We start from the raw sequence: 27,636 nt of genomic DNA, 5'->3' as shown, positions 1-27,636 counted from the left end.
ATAAAAAAGATGTCCCAATGTAAAAACAGGGAATTGTATCTATGCAACATATGGACTGGATATGAACTTCTCTGGCAATTACTTTTTAATACCATCATCACTCCTCAATCTAGCTAATCACCCCACCCCCCAAAACCCATCTCCCCTCTCCAGTTTTTGTAGCTCTGCTCAAGCTTTTGAGCAGAGTCTGAATACCGTCTTTGTCAGTCAGGATGCTGTCCTTGTGTTTTCTCTAAAGGACACATGACTATGTACACTGAGAGCCTTAACATTCTAAAAATGTCATAAAAACAACGACAACTCAGGAGTGGGAATGAAGGGAAAGATGCTCTCACCAAACAGCTCAAGCATCGATACAAGAACTTGTCCCGATTTCAAGTCGTCCTTCCAAACCTGATTCAGGACCGCTGACAACTTCAGTAACTTTTCATCACTCTTTTCTCTTTCATTATTGCTGCCTACTTTCTCAGAATCAGTCATCTGCTGGGAGGTTGACGGTAGATCTGAGGCAACACCAGATGATGCAGCTACTTCTCCCTCAGTTTGTTTGACAGAAGGTGAGGTGTTGTTGTCCAGCAAAGGGCCATCAGTGGCTACTCTTTTGAGAGGCGGTTGCTCTTCTATGCGCTCCATGCTTACCTTGCGTTTTCCTAGCACAAAAAAACAAAATATAACAGTGGAAGAAAGTTAAAGCCTCAAACACCAACGAAATCTCCAGTATATGTAAATTTCATCAAATCAAATTTTTACTTAAAAGGATACAGTGGGAAACCTCTTTTAGTTGGAAGGAGAGGGCAAAAGGTGGGTAAAGTGTCACTACATCATCTAAGTGTCATAATTTAATTGTATCACCAAATGTCTTAATAAGGAGAAAATATTGATGTTCATCTAATTTCCTCCTTAATTATTCACTCTTGTATGCATAGGTACAGATTACAGAACAGATGGAAGCTGAACATTAAACTAAGCAAGAGCAAAAGATGACATCTTAGCTTCTCACCAGGCGCTAATATATTGACTCTTTCCTTTTTGCCCCAACTTTCATGACATGGTGGTGATGGCAAAGTAGGGAACATTTTGAGTATACCATAAATGCATTGTCCAGCTGCATGCTGAAAACCAATATACAAAAGTGATTATGTGATAAATGACTTGATGATACTACATAATATAGTCTGACAAGAAATTCTTCAGCATATAACCAGATCTTCATATTGAGTTGAGAAGTAAAAGAACTAACCAACAATGCTCCATAAACTCTCCAAGCCTCGTGCCTTTTCATTTCATTCTTTTGACTCTCAAGAGACATTTCATGTTCAAGAAGGCGCATATATGGCCCAAGATTTGGCAAAATAAGATGCCGGACCTAACACGCAGTGTAAAATGCTCCAATTGTCAATATTATGTTAAGAGCTGATATCCAATTCCAATAACATGTACTAACCAAAGATTTGTAAACCAAAAAACTGCGCACAAGAGAGTGACAGAGATGCAAGCCAATGAAAAACACGTAATAAGTAATCTCACCTAGAATAATGGGTGTTTGGGGGGGGGGGGGGGGGGTGGGGGGGTTGGTTTTAACCCTCATTTACTATTAGTTTTTCCTAAAAAAAAACATTCAAATGCTGGGAGGGTGCCAGAGCTCCCACCATACCCCCAGTGTTCCATCCCTGCAGCCCGCCCCCCAAACCCACCTTAAAGCTTACATTTGAAAAGGGAAAAGGGCAAGAGGGACATTCTCGGAGGAGCAACACTGAAGCTTTTCTGCTGAGCACAATCAACTTGCAATGACAATAAAAAGAACATCTCCCCCCCTCCCCTCTCTCTCTGCGAAACCTACTAAACCTTAAACAAATACAAAAAAGGGGAAAGGCAAGAGGGAAATTTTCAGAGAAGCAACTCCAAATCTTTTCTGCTGAGCACAATCAAGTTGATATGACAATGAAAATAAAGTTTATGAGGCAGAAGCGGTAGTGAAGCATTTTCTCACCAACATGCTTTGCAGCATAACTTCCTTGTCATCGTCAAGTAATAATGGTGAATATGATGCAGATGATGGATGACAATAATGAACTAATGATAGTGACAATCACCATGCTAATTCCATCTGCACTTATAGATGACTATCCCCTTTCTCCATTATGACTATCCCCTTTCTCCATTATTCTTCCATTTGGACTTGGAAGAATTAGAACTAATCCCATAAGTATTTGCAAAACCACCACAGCACAAAGGACATGCCAATTTCATATAAGTACATATAATAGTAGCTGCAAATTCACAATTTTGGAATATACCACATTGGGCCCTAGGGCGGCTAATCCTTGAATTGCACCATAGTGTTGAGTGATGGCGCGTTTGGGGTCCAAAAATGCATTTACCAATGTTCTTGTTAAGCGTGGCTGGAGATTGCTGTATGCATGCCAAAATCTGCAACTCATTTGAAGTAAGACATATGTTAAATTTAATATATAAGTTGAATACCAATATAACGAATCTTGTCTTTGAATATTAAATTATGACCCTTTCAAGAATGGAGGAAACTTGCACCAACTTATTTTTCCCCCAAAATAAATGAATAGAAACATGAAGGCCAACTAGGCACAACAATTGACAAGCAAATTGTAATATTATTCCTCAATGACATCCCAAATCTAGAAATTTATTAAACAGGTCTAATGGTCAAACTCAAAAGATATAGGAAGTGTCAGACCAGAATATGAGACACACATTTCAGCACTTTAGCCAGCTGAGCACCGTTACTGAGATGGACGTTACATAACATAACTCTATGAAGAAAACTAGACTAGTAGAAAGCTGAAAATGGTATATATCAGTCCTAAAGATGCAAGTAGGCTTAGTATCTTACCTTTTGCAAATTGAAGCAACTAGTTTTGCTGCAAAATCTCTCAGCTCCCAATGGTTATCAGCCAATCTATTGCCTAGTCTTTTGGCCACTAAACAGGAAACCACAGAGGGCATCAACTGATGTAGCTGATTCAAAGAAAAGTACATTAAGTTAACAAACCAAGGCAAATCCTGATGTGTGAATCACCAATTAAGTAGCCAGAAAAATATAATATTTTACAATATATTTTCCTGCATGTCCTTAGAATTGCAACACTTGCTTAAAGGTGTGTTTCCAAAAAAAAAAAATAAGAAAAAAAAAATTTGTATATTGTAGGCATAAAACAAGTTGGGGGGGGGGGGGGGGGGACATGATGTGAAATATGACAGAATGTGATATCATGCAAAACCTTCTCTATAAAATATCACTTATCGTGCTACTAAAAAAGAAATATGCAAATCTACACAATGTAACAAGAGTTGGCTAAAGTGGTGCGTAGCTTGATGTCGCTTAAGGGATGTCTCGAGTTCAAGCCTCACCGAATGCAGAAAACTTTTGTTGGGAGACTCACCCACCATAAGCCAAGTGTGCAACCCAAGTCGGATCCGGATGTAGCCGGAGCTAAGCTCCGATGAACCGGGTGGGGCAAACTCATACTATAGATAGCATAGCCAATGTTCTATAATATTGAGCTTTAAGTTGTAACCGAGTTTTTCTTTGTTCTTCAACTAATGGTTTTTCTTTTTCTATCCCAAGCCATTTCGTAAAATATATGACTTTAAAATAGTGAAATTTACAAACTAAGATTAAAGAATAAATATATGCATGCTAAAAATTAAATAAAAAAATGATGATACATAAGGGTTGTGTTTTTTAGAATGATATAGGAGGGAAACCTGCATATTCAAAGGCACACTCTTCACCCCTTAATAATCTTTCATTTCTTTTTGCACAGATACTAAGATTAGTGTTTGAAATGTGAATTCAAATTAAATGTACAATTGCCACCAATAAATCAAATTATCATTTTAGCTTATTTGTCAATTTGATACACAGCTCAGTGAGAGAGGTAAATTTCTAACACGGTCTACAGATAACAGATTATAAAATTTTTTGTTGAGCAAGCAGCAAGAACTGAACTCACATAAGGCTCTATTTGTATGTTAGGATTTTTCAGCAGACTACGAACAAGGCGCATCAAAGCAAACAGCAGATTAAAATCCCCTAGACCACGAGCAACCTGGCATAATAGCAGTCAATGTTAGCTGGCACTTTATTATGATGAAATATTCCAACACAACTTTTTTTCCCGAACTTAGAAAACTTAGTACCTCATCGGCAATGAAACATGTAAAGTAGGGGACTAAGGGATGAAGCCCAGCATCAGTTGCCAAACTGACCAATGCTTCTTTGAAAAGAATGGTTTCAGAACCTCTAATAGTAAGCTCTGTGATTTTGTCAAAGTATAGCTGCGTAACACATAATTTGAAATATTTATAAACAGCATTCAAGATAAATAATATAAGAAAAGAAAACAATTCATATGGCTACCTGAAGCTCTCTAGATAGTACATGCTGAACTGGTACTTTGATGTCAATGGGAAGACTGTCATCCTTACATTCAGACCTTTTCCCGTCAGGAATGGTGATAACTAAGCATAACAAAAGAGGGAAACAAAAGCTTTAAAATTGAACATTTATGAGCAATAAAATGTACAACAAAACAATTATGGAAAAGGTTGTCATTTAAATTTCACTATGCAAGATGGATATAAAATGGAGATAGCTTTGCCAAATCGCATTTTTAGCAGCTTAGCATGGACAGCAGCTCCCATCAACAATTCCAAGGTGATAATCCCCTAAAAAGTGGAATGATGGCCAAGTAGGACTATAAAGACAGAACTAAAGGGATTCAAAACCTTGAAGTTAAGAAAGAACACCAACTTGCATTTTCTAATTTTTGGTACAAGGAATTCCTACCATACCGAGCAAGTTAGTTACAGTATAACATTAATTTTAGGGAGTTCATTATGGAAGGCATCTAAATCAACACTGAACTGCAAACATGTCAGACATTTATTATACTGTGCACTCATTCCATATCATATTAATACATGAGCTTTCACTGATTCCTAGTTCACAACACTTAACATTTTTGTTGATGCATCAGAATACCTCACGCAGTTGTGCTAACAACAACAACAACAAAACCTTAGTCCCAAAATGATTTGGGTCGGCTAACATGAATTGTCATAAGGAACCGCCCAACACAGAAAAAGGGACATAACAAGATAATAAGTTGAAAGAGTTTGGAAAAAGGTGTATAAAAGTGAGAAAAAGAAAGAGCATCCAAGTACAAATTAAGAGGTTTTTAAAAGAGAACCAAGAATAAAATTCAAGAAAGTTTTAAAGGAGTGGTAAAAAGGTGAGTTAAAAACATAAAGGTTTGAGAAAACTTTAGCAAAGGAAATCAATACGGTTCATAGCAGTTGTGCTATGATACAAGTAATTAATGCAGATCTGACATTAATATGAGAAGAGGAAATAAGGTTGAGTTTTGGATAACTAGTAAGTAATCATTATACTTTGCCTATAGGACTTGTAATCTTGATATCACTTTAAGACTGATCATAATGCTGTTTAATGTGTACAAAACACACGTACAAAAAAGGAGCCTCAGCAACTTACCTTCCACAGGGGCATTTTCAGGAATTGCAGGTTGCACCCCTTCTATGGCTAGCCAATGGCACATGATTAATGTATCAAGTGGAGCTCTTGGTAAAGGAGCTTCAATAATCTACATTTGAGAAGAGGTCAAATAAAATTGGACTTCTAATCTCAGCCATAAAGAGAATTTACATCATCTTACATCTTTGAAGTCCACATCCTTATCCTCAATGTAGAACAAATCCATGTGCCCCACAGCTTTTTTAAACCGTGAAGGGGTTCCTGAAGCAAAGCCATAAACTGGCTGGGACAAAGAAAGACAGTAGAATCAATAGAAAGGGGCAGGTCAAAGAAAGCCCTACAATTAGTGGCTCTCCACCAAAACAATAATAAAAAAAAATGCCACTCTTATGATCTTATCAGAAAATCGATAAATGGACAGCTAAGTTCTTTTTTAAAAAAACCAAAATAATGTACTAATTCATAGAAGAGCAAACAATCTCAAAGTTACCAATATCACTATTGGGAAAGGTGAAATAATTTTTTTAGTTTGTGAAGCATGTATAAGAACAAAGAGCTTTCACGAAAAAACACAATATAAAATTGGGGACAACTTGGTACCTACCTAATTCCATTAGTAGTTAGGTTCTGCATCTCAACCAAGATATAGCATATCTAAAGCCTACACAATGTAGAGTGATAAAGTTACCAAATTACATAGATTTTGAATTAGATATCTTGACATATTTCACTGATATCAAAATAATTTTTTAGATTCCAAGCCTCATAACTTGGCATTGTTGAAGCTAATTCTTAAAGAATAAAGAAAACTTTTAAGTCTCACAATACTGCTACATATAGAAGCTTTGTTCCCCCCTCTAGGGAAAGGATTTGTTAAGTATAACAGAAAATCATTAATTGCACATAGCATTAGAAATGAAATTATCATATATAATGATGTATCGAGTTATAGTAATGAAGGTAACCACCATGTCACAATGTCACATTCACACTCCCACAACCCAACAGCAACAAATAAAAAAATTTAAAAAAAAAATTGATAGCAACTAATGTCCATCCTCTATGATAATCATTAGTGTAGTTATCCTCAGGGTTTAAGAAGCCATTTAGCACCAATCACCATGGTTAAATAGCAAGACTATTACATCCTGAATTCCTGATGACTAAATGTACATTCATTCCCCACTTATATCACATCAGGTAATTAAAATCTCATACAATCATGAACATCTGCCAAACTCCAAACAAGAAGAACATTGAACTTTAACTGGCATGATAAGTCAAATGAAATTGGCAATGAAAGTCATGAATGTCTTGATTAAATCAAACTACATACAAACTGCAAGCCCCTCTATCCAAACACCTGAAAACACACCTCAACGTTTCTAATGCTGAGTGCAGTATCCACATCATCTGTAGTTAAAATAGTTCTCCTTGAATGACGCATACATTTAATAGCTTCCTGTCCACAATGGAAACATAAATAGATGCTCGTATAAGAAATTGTAAACAACAATGTAAGGTAAACAGTGAATTAAAAATGGAAAGCAATTCAATTAGCATATTGAAACCTGCATAAGCTCACGCATTCGGTACTCAACATCTGGAGCAAGAGTAAGTGCAGCATCTACAGAGAGATTGTTGATTCCTACACTTTGTGCTATAACCTCAATAGATTCTTTGGGCACAATGCTCATCTTATTCCTCTTCTATGTTTTATAAGATGTGTAACTCTAACTATTCAGCTCTGCATCAATAATAATACAGACAAATTGAACTGAACTAATGTTAGAAAATAAGCAATATCTGCTAAATGAAGTAATTCTGAGGATTAATCTGAAGTTCGCTTGTTTGTGAAAAACCCTAGTTTCATGGTACTATATCTTACCATCAAAAACCAAAAAATTTACGTAGTATTTACACTCTTCCAATTAACTTGTTCTGATATTCCACCTCAAATTCAATCATTTTATTTACAAGTTTAGTAAACTTGGCACTATAAAGTATATTCTCCCATCAGATACCATCAAAAGTTATTCTCTCTTGACTCTTACTATTATCTAGGTATCATATCCCGCCCTCAAATACCATCACTTTTATTACAATCTTCCTATTGACTTAGCACTATACTCTGACAGTAGCTACCATTGATTTCATTCACACCCTTCCTAACAATCTGGTAATCTGGTATTATATCCTGCAACCAAATACCATCATATTATACTTACACCTCTTCTTATTAACTTGGTATTGCATTTCACCATCACAAAACCATCAATTTGATTTAAATTCATCCCATTACTTAATCACCAAGTTCGATAAGGGTTGCTAAACGGATCAAATTAGCACAAATAGGAGTAGGCTCGGCTATTAACTTGGTGCTGCATTTCACCATCAAATACCATCAATTTGATTTAAATTCCTCCCATTACTTAATCACCAAGTTTGATAAGGGGTTCTAAACCGATCAAATTAGCACAAATAGGAGTAGGCTCGGCTCGGCTCGGCTCGAGCTCAATATGATTTAGCCAGACTCAGCTTGAGCACAAAGCCACTCAGCTCGGGTTCTAACTCTAAAATCTTCAAAATGGTTCAGCCAGTGAACTAGATTAAGCTCGACAAATGCAACCCATTAACAAGCAAATTTGACTCATTACTCAAATTTTGCTCGAAAAATCAAATTAAATTCTTCTCGCTTAAGAATTCCAATGTAAAATTACAAAATTCTAGCAACAAATTGCGCATTATAGTCTTTTATAACTTCAGTGATTATAGACAATAGCTCATTAATCCACCTTAGAAGAACCCTAAATTAAGTATACTGATAATTAGATTAATGATAGTGTGAAACTAAACCCTAGATTGTGAAATTGATATTCGATGATTTAGAAAAAAGATAAAACGTATTACCTCAAAAGCTGTTTCAATGGAGGAGAGGAAGCTCAGAAGTTGCTTCAATGGAGAACTCGGAGTACGCTTCAATAGAGGAGAGGGAGAGACACAGAGTGCATCGTCATAGTGAAAAACTCCGATCAGAAAAAAAAATTTAAAAATTAAATGAAACGCATATAAATGTCAACCGTCAGATCTGAATAATATCAACGGTCATTTTGCAATCTCATGAAGTATATGAGTATATCACCATATCTAGATTTTATACTAATTCATTCGTGGTCTATTAAAGGCGTTTTTAAGAACGTCGATATGCCACGTACGTTCTTTTTAATTACGCTATATCAGCTTTTAAAGCTTTCATGACGCCATGTGGAAATTTGATCATCCAATCTCTTATAAGAGAGTTGACTATTATCTATTTAACCATGTAAGCTTATTATTAATCACGTTATCAATATGTACAAAAAAAATTATATAAGTTAAAAGCACAGGGTTCAATTTATAATACTCCCTCCGTCCCCTTTTGATAGTCCCTTATGGGCATTTTTCACGATAATTAATAAACACAAATAAGAATAGTTAAAGTACACTGAAAAAGTAAATTGACATTGGGTATGCAAAAAAGTAGAGAGAGAAAGTAATAAAAGTACATGGGAAAACAAAATTTACATGAGAAATTTAAATTTGCACAAGTATTGTTGCAAATTGGAGGGAATTTTGGTAAAAAAATTAATATTAATGGTTATTGGAAAAAGCAAATAATGGGTAAACATTTTGGGACTAAAATTTGCCCATAAGGGACTATCAAAAGGGGACGGAGGGAGTATATGTATATAAGATACTTAAAGAATAAACTAAATATGTAATCAACGTAAGTATTACCTCATACTTCATGGGGACGTAAGGTCTGTCAAATTCATCTACATAAGTATAATACATGAAAACTATAATACAATAATACATAACGTATGACCCGGATCGCTCAGGATAAACACCATTTATGGTCTTAAGAAATTGAGAAAACCCAAGTTACCCATTTAGAGTAGGGATGACAATTTAATCCGAATTCGATTCGAATCTGATCCGATCCGAAGAAAAAAATCCGATTCGAATCCGTTTAAAATTAGTCCGAATTCGAATTCGATAAAATAGATCCGAATCCGAATAGGAGGCGGATCGGACTTGAACCCTACACAAAGTCCGACGGAATCCGATCCGAGTCCGAATCCGAGACTATGAGCATATGCTTTATAACTTGGGACAATTGTTTGCTTGTTTGTAGCAAAATTTTGTTATGTAACTTAGTACATTATTTAAATATGTTATAATTATACTTACCTTGGTATGACAATACAAGAAATTATAGGTATATGACATTACAAAATAAAAAAAGTAATCGGATCATTTCGGAGATCCGTATAAACGGACCGGATTCGGATCCGAAAATTACGAGTCGGATCGGATTCGGATCTGAATCCAGGGTCCGTTTACTAAACGGATCGGATTCGGATTTAGCCAAATCCGACCCGAATTCCCATTCCTAATTTAGAGTAACAACCAAAGTTACTCAAAGGACACGTTGGTCATTTTGCTATGTAAAGTCGGGGTAAATTGTTAAGACTAGGTAAAAGTGAAGAAAACAAAAGAGACTTCAATAGAGGAAAATCAATAAATCTTCAAAGTCTTCAATGGAGAAACATAGAGGCTTCAATGGAGAAATCGAACTCTGTAATTGGTTTCAATGGAGGAGGACAACACTCATACCCTTTGGAGTTAACCATGCCATTTTTTTCTCCACTCTTTAGGGATATTGTTTAATTTGTTGGCGGCGTAAATCGACGGTAAGAAAGGAAAGCTTTAGTTGCTTCAATGGTATACTGATAGTTAATTTGAAAATGGTGTGAAGAGGAGGAAGAAAGAGGACAAAAATGGAGGTGAAGGTAGATCTTGGTTTCAGATGTGAAGATGATGGAGATGGACCTTTGTCCGCAAATATCGAGACAAATATATAAAAAAAGTCTTTTAAGTAACAATCTTAGTATTTTTACCCAACACATGGGTAACCTAGGCTTGCTTTTAAAAATTTGAAGTTTAAGCCTTGTTTGTGATTTGCTTTTTTTTTTTCACAAAGTATAATGTTTCGTCAATCAGAGAAGATAATAGCAACATATCATTGTCATCTTCTTGCGATAAACAAGTTTCCACCTGATGACAAGTTGGTGATGGTTACGACGAAGGAGAGAAGTGAGGTCATCCATGGCGGAAGAGAGAAAAAGTTTAATTGCTTGAAATTTTCGAACTTCTTGAAAAATACCCAAAAAAATCGAATTGGGGGTTTCTTATGTGATGTATAACTATTGAAATTAATTGTCTCATATGATTTTATGTTGAATTGTGAGCATGATATGATAACAAATGCACGTATTTTGGTTGAGAAATGAGCAATTTATGTTATACTCATGACCTTAGTACGAGATCTTCAATGGAGATTCTGCCATTGTCATACATATTGACATATTGTCAAACAAATTATACATATCATCAAACAGGTTATACATATCCTCCATTGGCTAGATGATAACCTCTATTAGCTATATGATATCATTGTTGGATCGATGATATCTTCTATTGGCTATATGGTATCATTTATGATTGTGCCTATGATTTTCTTTATTAGCTGGATAATATCCTCTATTGCCTGTATAATATCATCGCCGGATGATATAATATAGCCAATAGAGGATATCATTCAGCTAGTAGATCCAACCAATAAAGGATATCATTATATAACCAATAAAAGATATCATCCATCCAATGGAGGATATCATCCATCCAGTAGAAATATCATCCAGCCAATAAAGGATATTATATAGTCAATAAAGGATATCATCCAGTTAGTATATGATATCATCCAGCCAAGAGAGGATATCAACCCGCCAGTAGAAATATCATCCGGCCAATAAAGAATATCATATAGCTAATAAAGGATATCATCCAGTGAGTAGATGATATCATCTTGCTGATAGAGGATATCATCCAGTCAATAGAGGATATCATCCCGCCAATTGAGGATATCAAAATTCTGCATTTTGTCAGTTTGGACTGACGAAACGTCAGTCCGGACTAACACAATACCTTTTTTTTATTTTTTTTATGACATAACAAAAAAAAAGATTATTTTAGTCGGTTTTCAAAATTATCATGACAAATTTGACCAATTTTTTATTCATTCAGTGACACATATCATTTGAATTTATTAAACAAAAACCAACAAAAAGAAAACTATAGCCAGACAGAATGGATCTTTATATGTCTGATTTATCAAAATTTGTGTCTTTAAACAAATTTATCAAAGTTTGTAGATTAGGGTACTATGGTCATCTCATCTAATATATTTAGGTAGTTTTGTCATTTCATATTACTTTTCTTCCCTATTAAAATCCGTCTCAAATTATTAGCTTCATTATTGAAATAATATTTTATTGAGTACTTCGTTTTAAATAATTATTTCATGAGTTGGGTTTCGATCTTTATATAGATGGTTATGGTCTAAGTAAACTGTGAGAAATGGAGTATAGAAATAAATCTAAAGATTAAAAGTTCCTAAAATAATTCTGTGTAGGAGAGGACAACAGGACAAGGTGGATAAAATAGTTTAGCATATTTAGGATACTGATCCTCTGTGTTTAAATAAATGAAACTTTTTCGTGGTATACGTATGTCAATGCAATATTTTAACTAATAATATCTTTAATTGTCAATATGTAAAAATTATAACAATTAAATATTAATAATTTATTCATTGAGATGAATCCAACAGGTACTCACCAAACTACCTTTATTCTTATGTATAAATCTCAAACATTAGTCAAAATGAAATAGATGAATAATACAAAAAAGTCAAAAACTTTTTATTTATTTAAACACGAATGAAGTTAACTAGAAGATTCATTCTGAACTCATACATGGGCTATAAAATAGCCCGTCCAAAAACGTCTGATCTATCAAACTATTGTAATTAATTAATTAACTTGTAATTTAGGGTTTTATAGCTAGAAATCACTATTTACTGCCTATATATCTATTGGTCAAAGGTTCATTTGATCTAAATGGTTTATGAAAGGTTGTAATAATGTCTCATTCATCTAAACACCAAGCAATCTTGATCGTTAGATGATAATTAAACCATAGTTCAAATAATCGAATTGCAATAAATATTTAATTTCCAACTTGGAATTAAAATCTTACCCAACTTTTTTTAAAATTTGACTCATCATATCCTTCGATTATGTAATCTTACCCAACTTTTACTGCCTAAACTTTTTTTCGTTGGTAAATCACAAAGTAATTAGACTCTTTGAATCCCAAATTTATGTAAGCACTTGTTTTTATTTCCAAAATTTCTATCAACATATAAGTTCGAAAAAAAAAATTGTGTTTCTCGTAAATGAGAATGTGTTTTGCATAAGGATTGCCGTGTTTCGTTATTTCTCAATAAAGTTTATAACTTTAATTTGACAAGTGAATTAAAATATAGGTAAAACCTACACCAAAGTTGTTTAAATTGAAATTTGATCAAAACAAATCTATGTCTAAACTTGATCTTTCGGATAATCTTACTTGACAATAAAAACTTGAATTTACTTGATCCACCTAATCTAATTCAAGTTGAACAACTCATCACTTAAACAGGATCTAAACCGAAACCAACTTAAACATCCTATAATACTAAAATCAATATAGTGTTTTCATGCATGATACACATTAGGCAAAACAAGTATTGAAAGCAACTCACAATTTTACGTGGGAAACTCCGATCATAATTATGTATGGAGGATTATTTAGAGAGTGTATTGGAGGGTGGATATTACACCCAAATAATGCCCAACACTTTATATTTATAGGTGATAGATGGTCAATATGGATGTAGAAAAAGTGTGTGGAAACTTCACACATGCTTTTCCAATTATCCACATAAATCTTGCACAAATATTATAAAACACCCGGTGTACAATAGCATTATTGTAAATCAGCTCAAATAAAGTAAGTTATCATCTGTCTGTTTGCACCTTCTTCCTTATTTTTCATTTTCTGGATCTTTCTTTCTTCTTTCAGTTTCTCTCTCTACTCTTACTTTCCTCTCTCTCCTTCTTTACTCTTTCATTTTCTCTTCATCTTCCATGCCTAAGAAATCACTTCCTCTATTCAGAAATTTTCAACCTACAATTAATCTTTTATTGATCAAAAATTTTGACCGTAAAACCAATTTCTCAAATGACGATTTTTTCTCAAAATTTTGTTTAAATTGAGTATTTGATTTATATAATTGAAATTCAATCGATTGTTTCTATCAACATTTATGAACCTCCACACGCAAAAGTAGATGATTGGCTTCATCTCAAATTATTATCAAAGCGGCACAAAAATGGCTATTTGGTATGGCAATTTAATCTACGTTTCTTTTCGCTACGGTGTTAGTCTTCATTATGGTGTTTCCCACAAAAATTTACAATGATTGTTCAGGTGAATCTGGGATTTTTTGCTTCTCGAATTTAAAGCGAATGATAGTTGTTATTGATGAAAATTCCTATATTACTTCTCTGTTTTGTTTTGTAAAAAAAAAGGGTCACTTTTGTGAATAAAAAGGGTCACTTTTGTAAAAAAAAAACAGGGTCATTTTTGTGAAAATATGGGTTACTTTTGTAATAAAAAGGGTTACTTTTGTAAAGAAAAAGGGTTACTTTTCGCAAAAATGTTCGATGTACAATAAAATTATTGTACACCGGGGGCATGCAAAAGTTTTTGTAAATCTTGTATTTTCATGAGCATTCACCAATTTCATATTCTTTCACAATCCTCCGTCAATTTCTCAAGTAACGAGCTAAAATTTTCTAGAAATTTTGGAGATCTAAAGTCATAATTAGTTGAGCTTATGGGATTTGGGCTACACTAACCAACAATATAACATGAAAGTTAAACCTGCAGATTAAGATCAGATAAAGAAGTGTGAAAAGAAACATGAAGAGTGATAGAAACCACTTGGTTTTTTTGATAGGATGTAATAAAGCAGTGATCATGAAGGTACTAGACAAAGCCTTCATTTGAAGCAAGCTTTTGTAAAGGTCATTCTTTGATGTAAACCATGTGCAGAAAAGCAATTCAACATAGAATAAAATGGCAAAATGTAAGAGAAGCATAAAAGTGACAAATTAAATTAATTATACACTTATGATTCCACCTGATGTTCCCCACAAAGGATAAATTTTTTTTAAAAAATTACCATCGTATATTAGGTCATGATCTAAATTTAGCAATTAAACTCATAACAATTTCATTATTCTTAGCGACAAATTAACAAAGAATTTATGATAATTATAAATCAAAATAAATCACAAGGGTACGGTCGATTGTGACCAAGGGAGTACAATATTATTAAGCAACAAAGAGAGTATTTACTTATAGCCTTCTTCAAAAAAAAAATAAAACTATCAATCATTATTTTCACTTAATTATGTATTATTAACTTGTTGTCCAGCTCTAAAGTTCTGAGACCCTGCAAGATCATCATACAAGCAGCAAAATTCTCTATTAAATGTTAATTAATTAATACAAGTATGCTTTTGTGATGAAGCATAAAATCAAATTTAGATCTCCACCAATCAGTTTACATTTTTGTTCACTAATCACGTGTTGATAGCCTAAAGTTTAAATACTTATTTCTGGATATTACATAAATTTCTCACTATAATTTAAATGCAATATCTTAATTTTCACTCTTGTGCCGTTAATATCTCTATTTATCTAACAATAAAAACTACATAATACTAAAAAGTTTGATATTTCAATTATATTTAACGATACTAAGCAAAATATAATACGAGTAGTAAAAATAATTCGGGGTATATATATAGTGCAAAAGTTAAAATGTTGCGATTAAAAGGAATGAAAAAAGAATGATGGATAGTACATCTCATCTAGCCTAAGCTTTTGGGGTTGACAGATTCCCTCCAATCTCATGGCTTACATCTTTATAAGGTATAAATAATAAAAATTAAACATATCTTCTGTTTTCTAGTTTCTTGCTCTTGAAGCATGGAAGTATGTAATTATAAGTAAATACACTGCTAATATCATTGGAAAATAAGCACATTAATTACTGAAATGGGCATCACAGGGGAGCTAGTTAGGAGTGTCTTCTCCAAGAGCAGGTCCATTAAGACTCATGAAACTAATGTAAGTCATCTGTTTTTTAAACACACACTCGAAACCCGGGTTTTTCGTCTTAATTTTAACTGATATCATTTTTATAGATGAAATTCAATGCTGGAGAAAAGAAAAGATGGAAAACATCAGTGAAGTCATACCTGTGTGGGGATGAATTATTCGACTCGGTTATAGCAGAAGAGGATTCAGCTTCTGTTAAGAGTTCAGAAGACACTGTTATGCAGATGCTACCAGAAGATGGTCATTCTACTGAAGACATCCAAAGCCAAGATACATTTGATACCAGCGGCCATGATAATTCAGACCGAGATCACTACAGTCTTAGCCACAGATCAATCAACGAAGATGCTGCAGCAATCATCATACAGTCAGTGTTTCGAGGTTTTAAGGTAAGTTCAACATGCTACAGTTTACTGTCATCATTCATCAAGACATTACTGTTATCATTAACCGAGTTTAGAGTATGTTGCATAAGTGAATTTTATGTTTGGCTACTTGTACATGTTTTGTATATGCAGGTCAGGTGTCTGAAGGGGACTGCAGGTTTTCAGAATGACGTTGCTGAGGGAATGAAGAGTCCTAGCAGGGAATCTTTGGCAACATCTATTGAAGTTCAAACCGGGAATTCGACTGGAGTTGTTTCAGTGCAGGAAGAGGATCAATTTGTTTCTACCAAACTTCAGCATAAACCCAAATATTCAGCTTATAAACCTAAGGTTACGCGATTTTAACCCAACTGCATACCTCTGCATATGCAGAATATTTATACTTACCGCCATGCTTAAGTTTTACTAGTCCAATAATGGTTTCCAAAACTACATTATATCTTAAGCACTTGAAAATCTTACTTTTTGTTGCACATGGAATAAACAGGAAGACTGGGATGACAGCATACTAGACAGTACCAAATCGAAAATGAGGTATCAGAACAGACAAGAAGCAATGACACGGCGAGAGAGAGCACTGGCATATGCCTTCTCCCAACAGGTACACTGCCTTCCAATAAAGAATCAATTGTATTACTATGCACATTACTCCCTCCATCCCGTAGTACTAATTTATACATCAAGGATATGTATGCATTAAGATTAAGGAGATTGAAAGAGTAGAGATTAAAATCAGTAGAGTTGGTGTAAGGATCCAAAGGTTGTTATACATATGTCCTGTGTCTTGACTTTCGACGAGAATAATTTGATCTGGTAACATTCACTCAGTTAAGAATCTGCTCAAAGAAGAAGCATACAAAATCTGATGACACTGAACCAAACATGGGTTGGAGCTGGCTTGAACGATGGATGGCCACTCGCCAAGTAGAAGTTTCCCCTGTGGAAGACTACACCAACAAGCAGGTGATCAACAGTGAAGCAGCAATTTCTACAAAAACAAGACCTTTCCCTAGGAAAAAGTTTCTAGACCTGTCATTTGATGAAAAAGAGAGTTGTGGTTCCAATGAGGTACCTATCCCAGTTGACAATTCACCAAATTCAGAGACTGAAGATAAACATGGCCGCGAGTCATCTAAAAATAGGCTGAAGGCTCCCAGAAGTATTTCCAGAAGGAAAACTGCACCAACATACCACTTGCAAAAAGAGTATTCTAAAGTATCATTTATTTATTCTTAAATCTTAAGCTAATGACACAATTGAGAGAGAGACAAAGTTTGTTCTTTTTGTTGTGGAGAACAAAGGAATCGCAACCCATAAATAAACTCTAAGGCGATTTACCAAAAGGTAACAACAGCTATAGCTTGTAGCTTCCAACCATGAGAGTGATGGAGGTGAGAATCGAACCTCCAGCCTTTTGGTTGGGAGGCAGGATATTAGATTCTCAAATAATAAGACATTAGATTTAAACCCATAATATGACATGATTAATTTTGGTTTTTGGTGAACACTAATTAAGTTTGTCCATTTTGAAACAGTTAAGCAAGAAAGATGGATCAAAAGAAGCTGAAAATAACAGAAAGCAGAAGGCCAAGCAATCAAAAAGCAGCAGTGTTTGCAACGATGATGCATCTTGGTTACCATCTGATCATTCCGTGTCTGGTCAGAACTCCAAATCAGATCTCTAAAAAACTGGCAACTGCGTTTGTGGGTGTGTATTTATATCAGAATGCAAGCGTTTTCAAGAGTTGTAACTATAGATTAAGTCCTCTTGTAAATTGTACATTGGCAGTATGGTACACTTCTTGCAGTACTAAATAAGAATAGCCAACCATATGGGCATGTTTCTTTGTGTGCTTAAACTGATATATATCATGCAGTGACTGGGACTAGGAAAGAGACAAACAGTTCAGTATTTCTCTAAGCAAATAAGGCAATAATAAGGTGAGGAAAACTTAACGTGTTTAATTTCAGAAAACCCATTAAGGTAGTTAAAACATATATATGAAAGGAACAGATCGAAATTAATTTAACAAACAAAAAATTGCTAACCAACTGAGCTATAAGTTGTTGAAAGTACACCTCTAGAGTTCCAGGTTTTAGTTCCCTGATTTTGAGCCAAGTCAGTGCAGGCAAGACATTTCTGTCTCACAACTATCATTGTTAAGAGAGCAGAAGTTACTAGCTTGGAAACTTTCAAGGGAGAATATAATTAAACATAAGTAAGTCCTCACGGTATAGAAAAATATATGACTACAGATTGACAATTTATTAAATGTCTAAGATGATTAAGAAGAGGGGTGTTGGCAGTAACTCTATGCCCGCTTATTATTGTGCACAACTGCATCATCACAAAACTGATTATCAGTGTATTACAATGGCATGCTCAAGCAGTTTCTATATATAAAGTCTGGACTCGAATGTGGCAATTGCCAAATTCTTTTTTTTCACATATACAGCTTTCAACAAATTCAAGATAACATTACCAATAAATAGAGAAATCAGATACACCTCAGGCAGGGAACTAGCCCAATAAGCATCGATAAGAATAATATATTTCTGTATACACAACTATTTGTAAAACGGAGATGAATATTCACTTTTACTTAAAGAATGTCATGAGCCAAAGAAATTCCAACTGGATAGGACCTGTGTATTCTTGTTTTCACTTTCGCAGAAGAAACAGCTTTCACACCAACTGAATCAAGATCATCTACCTTGGAGCTTGTTATTGGTTTCCTCACAACACTTTCGAACATAGTTGAGTCCATTAAGAATTGCAAGCCCTGCAAAAAAGTGGCGAATTACATCAGAAATGCAGATTCATCAAAAGAGTACAATGGAAACTCTGAAACTTAACAAACCTTCCGAGAATTGTCTTCACATGTAACTTTTGGGGGGTCAAGCTTTGATCCAACGTCCTACCAAAAGAAGACGAAAATAAAGATTAAACATTCAAATAAAACTGTGTATTTCTAGATTAATACTATGTATAACTCTGATTAGAAAACACTTCAAATTTCCTCCCGGTGGTTCAGATTTCCCATCATGTATGTTGGTGAAGGCCTATATATTAATAGCTTAAGTAAATGCAGACCTCTCTGTCAGAAATGATTTTTCAAATTATTGCACAATTTGAGACCAAAACCCAGAGTGAAGTTGCATGTATAACAAGGAAAACACAGATACACGAGCTACAAGAATTTTGCCATTATTTTGCAGTCACTGAAAGTCAATCAAAGCCTTATGGGATTAAGGCTTTGATTGATGGAAAGTTAACCCCCCGCCCTCTCCAATTCATAAAGAAGGGAATTGGAATAGTCAGCCACTTCTAAAGGCTAAAGATCAGAAGGTAAAAGGAGGAACCCCTAACCTGAACAAGTTTAGCATTCAGTCCTCCTGTGATTCCTCCAGCTACTTGGCATAAGTAGTATACACCTGAATTAGTCAAGTCCTGTGGCATAGGAAGAAGACATGGGCCATAAATTATTCCAGGATCATTATAAAAATATAATAAATGAAAATAAAAACTAAAAGCAAGCAATTTAACATTAAGCACAGACGCCTGAAATGAGAGATGCACAAACCTGTTTACTTTCAAGAAGTTCAAGCTTTCCTTCCTGTCAACACGTGAACACAAATTTACCATAAGATGAAAGCAATTTGGTGGATCCCAGGTACACTACAAGATAATATAGTAATCAAAAGGAAAATGAACAAGTACAATCTGTATTACCGAACTTTTTTAATAGAGTGAAGCAGCTTATATAACCACATAGGTTGGCTATGTTTTGGCAAGCTTTATGCTTACATCTAATTAGAAGTATTACTTCATCACGTTTCATCCAATTCAACAATTTTGCTTATTTATTCCCTTTATACTCTAGAAGTGAAATGTAACTCTTTAGTTGCCCTACTAATGGGTACTCCGTATTTGACAATACTAACTAGTACAGATTGCAGCATTTGTCAGTATATTACATGGAAAACTTCGATGCCACATCCATGAAATATATACAATCTCATCACATAAAACCCAATATCCCATAATTTTCAAATTATAGTGTCAGCATCCCACATGGATTAACAAATGCTTTAAAAATGAGCTGTTCAATCCCATTTTCTTCATCTTGCATGCTCAAGGATCTCTCAAACTTTGGGACTTTTCTGAATCTATAATGATTAAATTAAATTTAGAGATCACAGTTGTTTGAAGTTGCTGGGTGCAGCATTGAAAGATAAGATTTCGAGGAAAGAAATATTGAGTGAGGGTATGTCTAGTCACACAGAGAATACAATATGAAATATAGTGATTATACAAGGGCCTAAAGATTTCAAAGAGCTCCTTCAAGAAACTCAAAAACTTCCAAAAGGTAATTAAGAATATATATGAGTATATATAAATCAAAACGTGGATATACCAAAGTCATTACATGATTACAATTACAAGTCCTCAATTTTGCATCCTATCATAACTACAGCATCCAATAAAGTTGTCATCATAAGAAAATTAAATGGAAGATGTTCCAAAATAGCATAGATTCTAACCGATGGATCAGCCTACTTCCAAGTTCCAACACTCCTGACTCCCCCTCAAGACAACACGTGAAAGAATCCTTGATAATAAGGGAGTTTCTCTCCAAGGCACACTCACAATTGTTTACTTTAGCAAAATTGTTCATCTCAAAGTCTAATAAAATTTACATATAAATGCTTATGATAAAGCCCAATCTTCACAAACATAAACATTATATTTTGCACAAGCAAGGTACTGAAACACAAGTACTTTAAACTCTAACCACTTCCCACTAAGATTATTCAAGATGCAACTTTAGCGACAGTTTACTTAAAAAAAACAGGTCCGTGACAAAACAGATTTCAATTAGCAGGATTATCAACTAAAGGAGATCGCCTTACCAGTCCATTTACCATCTCCCGGATTGAGTCAATGTCCAAACCAATTTGGGAAATGTTTGACCTGACACCAATTACCTACATATGCACAAAAAGTGAACAGAAAGTAAGACCATCATGTGAGTCAAAAGAAATTTATGATGGTCCAGATACCTACAAAATACTTTATATTTTATAATAAAGTTATCTACTTATAGCCAAATTCAACCATAAAAAAATAGGTCTTGTTCTCTTCATCTTATTTTACTTATTAAGTACAAACAAGTTTTTTTTTTTTTTAAAAAAAAAAAAAAAAAAAAAAAAAAAAAAAAAAAGTTCCTATAGGTTTAGACAAAATAAGTTTTTTTTCCAGAAAATATTACACACAAATTTACAAGCAAAATAAGTTGAAGAGAACAGAGCCCATGTCCCAGCAAAACAATGTTATACCCAACAATTGTAATGTTTGAAGGCATATTGTGTTTATATATCCTCATAATCTTATAATATCAGTCGGGTGAAAACGGATTCGATCAGGTTGGACTCAGTTTTTTTCAAGCTTATTCAAGTGATCGTGAAATCTTGTTCATGACCAACTTTTTTCAGGACATGTCATATTTTGAATTGGTTTGAGCTACATTACTAAATGAAATTATTTAATTGAAAATCCATACATCATTATGTATTTGACCAGAGATCTCTTTCTGCTCTTCCAGCTTCCAATCCAAGGTCTCCAGCCTTTTTGATAAATGCTTTTTTGTCGTCTACAAGTGCCAGCAAGTAGGAGTTAAAATAAAAATTATGGGAAGAAATTTGAAAGCAAATAACTCTAAACTGTCTAAAGTCTAAATATTGACCAAGTGGAGATGAAACTAACTGCCAATGCATCAGTCAAGTTGTCCAGCTGTTTCGAAACACTAGCAACAGCATTTGCCATATTTTTCTTTGTAACAAACATGACATCTGAAAATGAAAATCCCTGCAATGATGGTACAGTACACATTACAGGAGAAAAAGACAAAAAAAAAAAAAAAAAAAAAAAAAAAAAAAAAAAAAAAAAAAAACTCAAAAGATATAGAGTTTACGAAAGAACTTGGAAACAATTCAAAATAGAGAAAAGATTATCAACTGACACTAAAAGCTCATAAGTTTGACAGCATGGGTAATTAATCTGATAAACAAGTTTACAGCAAGTAGAAAAACAATATTTTTTTATGCAAAAGTAGAAACATTATAACAATGAATTATCATGGCATGTAGGATATTGAGTAAAAAATAGACCTTCCACCACATGTAACAGTATCCCATTGCTCCAACAGCAGCAGCTGGCACCAAATAGGAACCATAGCCCCCTAAATTTAGCAAGAAGAAACGAGGGTATAATACATTAGTCACAGAAAAAGGTGAAATGACATCTTAGGAAATAAAACTCAGAAGAGTACAATTGTATAATAAAGAACAAACTCAGCAACAGCAGTCCAATACTCTGATACAAAGTGCTTCATTAGCAGAATATGAAGACTCCCTTTCCCTGGAGTAAAATGATACCACTCCCTCCGTGTTTTAATAAGTGTTACACTTACCAAATTCGGCCGTGTTTTAATAAGTGTTACACTTCCTTTTTTGGCAAAAAGCTACATTAAAATATAATATATCTCTCCTCTCATGGGGCCCCACCCAAATTCACTACTACTTTTTTATTATATCATTTATCTCACATTCATTACTTTTCAATCAAATATTAACCCACTATCTTTCTTTTACAAGTTTTAAATACTCCAACTACCCCACTTACCTCTTATTTTATTTAAGTCAACTAAATTGCCTAAAACTATGTGCCGGTCAAAGTGTAACATTTAAAAAAAGCGGAGCGAGTAATAAAGTCAATATATGACAAAGATGGAAGCATAACTCTGCCATTATCAATCTCTCTCGACTAGGAAAACAAACCTCACACTCTCACAGTGTTAATATTTGTCAATAATATTTGAAATTATTGTCTATTAATCATAGGAAGTGGTATTAAGGCTATGTTTAGTTCACCTTATCTTTTTATATCTGATTTCAACTCTTTTTTTTTTTTAATCTAATAAAAACATTTTTTTTTATCCAATTAAACTTTGACCTTAAACATACGCTAATCCATAAGGAAGAAATATATCAAAAGAGGTCTTATTCAAAATGTGTTAAATATGTAATTTTCATAATGTTTTTCAATACGGATTTAAAGATATTTAGCGATGAAATAACGCATATAAAATGATAAAATAGATCTAAACTTATTTTATCTGAAATAAATAGTAAGGTCCTTAAACATGGTGAACTAAACACAAACACAAAACCTAAGAAATCAACATAGAGATTGCACCGCAACTTGAAAGAGATTATGTGCCAATGAAGAAAGGAATAGAGACATTGAACCACAAAAAAACCTTTAAACTATGGTTTGACAGCCTGTAGTAACCGATCTAATTTTTCTCTATGCTATTATGTACAATGTATAACTATTACTAAGATCACCCATTACTAAACATGTTTCAACCTTTCATCAAATAAAATCCCACCTAGACTACTGATGACATCATCTCTTATTTTCCCCAAAATATGTCTTTCCAAGTTTTAAGACTGGCAAATTGTAACTAAAAAATGAAATTGTGACTATACTTTTCCCAATTAAAAAGTAACTAATATCTTTCCAAAAAAAATTAATTAAATCATGCAACGCAAGGGGCTAATCTAGCAAGTGACTATAATAGGTTGTAATCAAATAACATGAAAATCTAATGAAAGTAGATAAATGACAGTCCAAATGGATGACTCACTTGCATCAATAAATTTCCTTTTATTAATCTAACACAGTGAGAAAGAACAGCATTACTGCCTTCAGAAGAAATAAAAAGGTCAAGCAGATTCTCAGAAGATAGCAAAGAATCATAAAAGAGGACCAACTTACCACTAGAACCAGAGCTCCCATTCATAATAGTAATGGGATTTGATAGGGACAACTCCCTAATCTCTTGAGCCAATTGCCGAACCTGAAGGTAACAAGAGCAGCAAGTAAATCGCTATAGAAATTTATACACTATTATCAACAGCTCATTGAGTCATTTCCATGGATTTAAATATTATTTGTTGGTATTCTTTATAGCTTAAATAACCTTCTTTGCAGATGAAAATCGACAAAATTTCAAAAGCAATCAATTGAAGCCACATGATGCATTTTGACCAACTCATACTGGCATTTTACATTGGTGAAAACCAAAAATTTTAATAATCTCTCTTATGTTACAATATTCATTGCATAAAGTTTGGTACTTAAGTGATCCCATAAGTAAAAAAGGGCCCCCCCAAAAAATTTACTTTCTCAAATCTTATCTACCACTAGTTTTTCCTTCTAGCTCATCTTAGGAAAACCAATATTACCTGTGCTGCAAGAAGTGCTGGATCAATTGTGGTTGACGAGATATCAACATCATTGATGCCTTTTATGAATTCCTGAAGTTGCAGAAGGACATCAGATAATTGTCCATTCTTCAGAATTACTGAACCAGTCAAACCTATTGTGCAAGAAAAAAAAATATAAGGCCAAATTAATTAGAATGATTCAACAGAAACAATTTGAATATTGTAGTGCTTGTAGTCTCGGCAATGAAAGCAATATGAAAAAGAAGACAAATCTCCTCATGTACAAAAGTCTACACTTAACTGGATCATTAGCTCAAAAACATATTGCACTACAATGTATATTCATGATAACATTAATATAAAAGCCAAACAAATACATTCTTCCTTGAATCCTAGACCAGGCCGGAACATGCTTTACACCCTTTTCTCTTAGGGGCCAGAGTAATAGGCTGATAGCCCTACACATGGATTCTTACGAGTTTTTTCACCGCACTAAACAGAAGAAAGAACAATCTGATTTTACTTTATTTCCTACTCACAATCACAAGCTTCACACAAGCACCCAACAAAAGAATTGGTGGATCAAACATCAACAACCAAACAATCATTGCATTGACGATCATACAGAACTAGACCATATCTAATCCCCACCAGAAAAAGAAAAAAAAAAAAAATTAATCTGAGGTGTCACTTTACAATGGATCCAAAACATCAACTATTCTATGGCTTTCAAATACAATGGACTGTGCCAAAATGACTCATTAATATGTCTGCATTAATTATTCCACGTGAAGACTGTTATCAACTTATTATCATTTGGGCCAAGGGTCTTATAGTAAGATATACAATTTCTATTGAAAGGGGGCAAATTTGTGTTTTTAAACTCCTTAGTATGCCCTAGACGGCATTTGGGTGATGTTGATGTACTAGTGTCATTCAAATATCATTATGGCTCCATTTGGATCAATTGATTTTGGCTAATTGTCGAATCTTATTTTAACCGTAGCAAAAATTATTATATGATAGTGTCAAATTTACACAAAGTAAAAAACAAACCCTAACATTGCATTAATTATTCCACGTGAAGACTGCTATCAACTTATTATCATTTGGGCCAAGGATCTTATAGTAAGATATACAATTTCTATTGAAAGGGGGTAAATTTGTGTTTTTTTAAACTCCTTAGTATGCCCTAGACGGCATTGGGGTGATTTTGATGTACTAGTGTCATTCAAATATCATTATGGCTACATTTGGATCAATTGATTTTGCTAATTGTGTAATCTTATTTTAATTGTAGCAAAAATTATTATATGATAGTGTCAAATTTACACAAAGCCTTAGTCCCAAAATAGTTTGGGGTTGGCTAACAACAACAACAAAGCCTTAGTCCCAAAATAGTTTGGGGTCTGCTAACACTACTATACAATGATTACAAAAATATAAAGAAAGGATAAATAAGAGAGAAGTGATACAGAATGTAAGGATATTAGAAAGTGGAGCCTCAACAAGGAAAAAAACTTCCCACCATATCTTATTATCTAATTTAACCTATCGTGGTTCCCTTTTTCTTGAACTTCTAAATTAACTCTTGGCAGCATTTACACAATAACACCGCAAGAGTAATTTTGATAGCCCCTTTACTTGTAATGCATGGATCTCACCTAAGCCCTAAGTCTTGTAAGGGTCCTCTTAATGAGGTAAGCCCTAAGTCTTGCAAGGGTCCTCTTCACGAGCTAAGCCCTAAGTCTTGTAAGGGTCCTCTTAAGGCTTCATAAAGTTGTATTAGTAGAAAATCCACAAAGCTAAATTGTGAAAGTGAACGTAGACTACATGTGACATGGCAATGTTTTACTTGTAATGCATGGATCTGAGCTAAGCCCAAGTCTTGTAAGGGTCCTTTTAATGAGCTAAGCCCTAAGTCTTGCAAGGGTCCTCTTAATGAGCTAAGCCCTAAGTCTTGTAAGGGCCCCCTTAAGGCTTCATAAAGTTGTATTAGTAGAAAATCCACAACGCTAAGTTGTGAAAGTGAACGTAGACTACATGTGACATGGCAATGTTTATGTTTTATTTGGCATGCGGAAGTATGTAATGTATCCATAATGTAAGTTAAGTCACAAAAAACAAGTCAAGGGGATACAAATGGATGCTTTGGTCTTATTCCCACTTTGATGCATGTATAATAAGAATGGTGGAGATTAGGAGGGGCGTTGGAGTGCAAAAAAAAAATTGCTCCCTAAGCATGTTTGCCAATGCATTAGTTTGACCATAAATATTTCTAGTTGCATATTACTATTGTAGATATCTTTAGATGAATAACGAAGCTTTGTCATTCAACAAAGTACCTTTATCTAAAGAATATTAAATTACAATTTCTTATAATTTTAGTTGTATATTACTTCGTAGTAAATTACTCTTGAATATTTTATGGTTAATACATTCAGCTAAAGATATTTACTAATTGAAGATTAACCCAATGAAGCTTTCTTCTTCAGGAAAGTAACTACGAACTATGACATCAAAGCTACAAACTTACCTACATCCAGAATCCATGATAATCCGGTACTGTCTAAATTATTATCTCCGATTCTACCCCTTCCCCCAAAGGCCTCGACCCACCCACCCCACCCCTGTAGTTCAGCACCTATATTCACAGCTTTCACCTAATCTAACCACCATGGGTGATAGGTGTTAATCTGATTACTCAAATAATACAATCATAACCTTCATACAATAGTTCAAATTTCTAGACAATCATTATTTTCGTAACATACACAACATTCCAAAGAAATTGACTTTATTGGACATAAAACTATGAATTATATCAAAAACCAGAAATGAAAACAAGAAACTGGGTTAAATTAATAAAGCTATTACAAATTTTAAGATGTGGGGCAATCAAATTAATGGAAATTTGAATTAGGTTTGATAGAACAAAGAAATCTGAAAAAGGGGTAATTCAAAAAATTAAGAAAGAGAGAAAGAAGAAACCTGCTCCCAAAAGAATAAGAACTTTGGAAGGGGCAACCCCAGTTTGCATCGCCATCGCCATCGCCGAAATTGAGGTCAGGTTTCACGCATAATCTTGGTGGGGTTGAAAGGACTTGTAATGGCGTTTCGATCACAGCTTCAAAGTTAAAGTAAAAGACCAAGCTTTGAAACCAGTTGTTAAAAGTATAACAAAAAATCATGATATTACTCTGTCCGAACAAATTGTATTTCCCCTTTATTTTTGGGGAACTTAATTATTTAATCCAGTTTATTGATCAGGAAATTTTGCATATAACTACCTTTTAAATC

The 27,636-nt window shown here is 34.0% G+C and overlaps 3 protein-coding genes across 8 annotated transcripts; 1 reads left to right on the top strand and 2 right to left on the bottom strand.

The window, feature by feature from the left end:
• Positions 1-2: 2 nt before the first annotated feature.
• Positions 3-8,554, bottom strand: LOC145618957 (transcription initiation factor TFIID subunit 6-like). Of its 4 annotated transcripts, none has more exons than XM_081673565.1 (13): positions 8,447-8,554; positions 7,108-7,283; positions 6,912-6,998; positions 5,718-5,819; positions 5,537-5,645; positions 4,400-4,500; positions 4,180-4,317; positions 3,993-4,088; positions 2,870-2,994; positions 2,298-2,430; positions 1,241-1,366; positions 1,001-1,112; positions 3-650 (listed from the first exon to the last, which is right to left on the bottom strand). In XM_081673565.1, the coding sequence occupies exons 2-13, from the start codon at positions 7,231-7,233 to the stop codon at positions 283-285; spliced, it is 1,623 nt and encodes a 540-aa protein (XP_081529691.1). In that variant the 5' UTR covers positions 7,234-7,283; positions 8,447-8,554; the 3' UTR covers positions 3-282. The 4 variants fall into 4 exon arrangements, with proteins under 4 accessions (XP_081529691.1, XP_081529690.1, XP_081529692.1 ...); XM_081673564.1 differs by having other exon boundaries at positions 7,108-7,313; positions 8,447-8,548; XM_081673566.1 differs by lacking the exons at positions 7,108-7,283; positions 8,447-8,554 and adding an exon at positions 6,141-6,197 and having other exon boundaries at positions 6,912-6,992.
• A 6,970-nt stretch (positions 8,555-15,524) lies between these two features.
• Positions 15,525-17,873, top strand: LOC145621187 (protein IQ-DOMAIN 33-like). Of its 3 annotated transcripts, none has more exons than XR_014108361.1 (6): positions 15,525-15,664; positions 15,742-16,044; positions 16,174-16,371; positions 16,529-16,642; positions 16,870-17,385; positions 17,577-17,693. XR_014108361.1 is itself a non-coding variant. In XM_081675924.1 (6 exons), the coding sequence occupies exons 1-6, from the start codon at positions 15,593-15,595 to the stop codon at positions 17,724-17,726; spliced, it is 1,224 nt and encodes a 407-aa protein (XP_081532050.1). In that variant the 5' UTR covers positions 15,525-15,592; the 3' UTR covers positions 17,727-17,873. The 3 variants fall into 3 exon arrangements, 2 of the variants coding, with proteins under 2 accessions (XP_081532050.1, XP_081532049.1); XM_081675924.1 differs by having other exon boundaries at positions 16,870-17,256; positions 17,577-17,873; XM_081675923.1 differs by lacking the exon at positions 16,870-17,385 and having other exon boundaries at positions 17,577-17,873.
• Positions 17,874-18,341: 468 nt separating this feature from the next.
• LOC145620472 (uncharacterized) lies at positions 18,342-27,510 on the bottom strand. Its single transcript, XM_081675154.1, has 11 exons — positions 27,328-27,510; positions 24,355-24,488; positions 23,885-23,966; positions 22,213-22,283; positions 21,809-21,910; positions 21,606-21,695; positions 20,956-21,030; positions 19,626-19,658; positions 19,412-19,492; positions 18,903-18,959; positions 18,342-18,824 (listed from the first exon to the last, which is right to left on the bottom strand). The coding sequence occupies exons 1-11, from the start codon at positions 27,386-27,388 to the stop codon at positions 18,645-18,647; spliced, it is 966 nt and encodes a 321-aa protein (XP_081531280.1). The 5' UTR covers positions 27,389-27,510; the 3' UTR covers positions 18,342-18,644.
• Positions 27,511-27,636: the final 126 nt, after the last annotated feature.

Source organism: Chenopodium album, chromosome 27, assembly GCF_948465745.1.
Source record: "Chenopodium album chromosome 27, dcCheAlbu1.1, whole genome shotgun sequence".
NCBI classification, from domain to species: domain Eukaryota; kingdom Viridiplantae; phylum Streptophyta; class Magnoliopsida; order Caryophyllales; family Amaranthaceae; genus Chenopodium; species Chenopodium album.
This window is presented reverse-complemented; position numbering and strand designations above follow the sequence as displayed.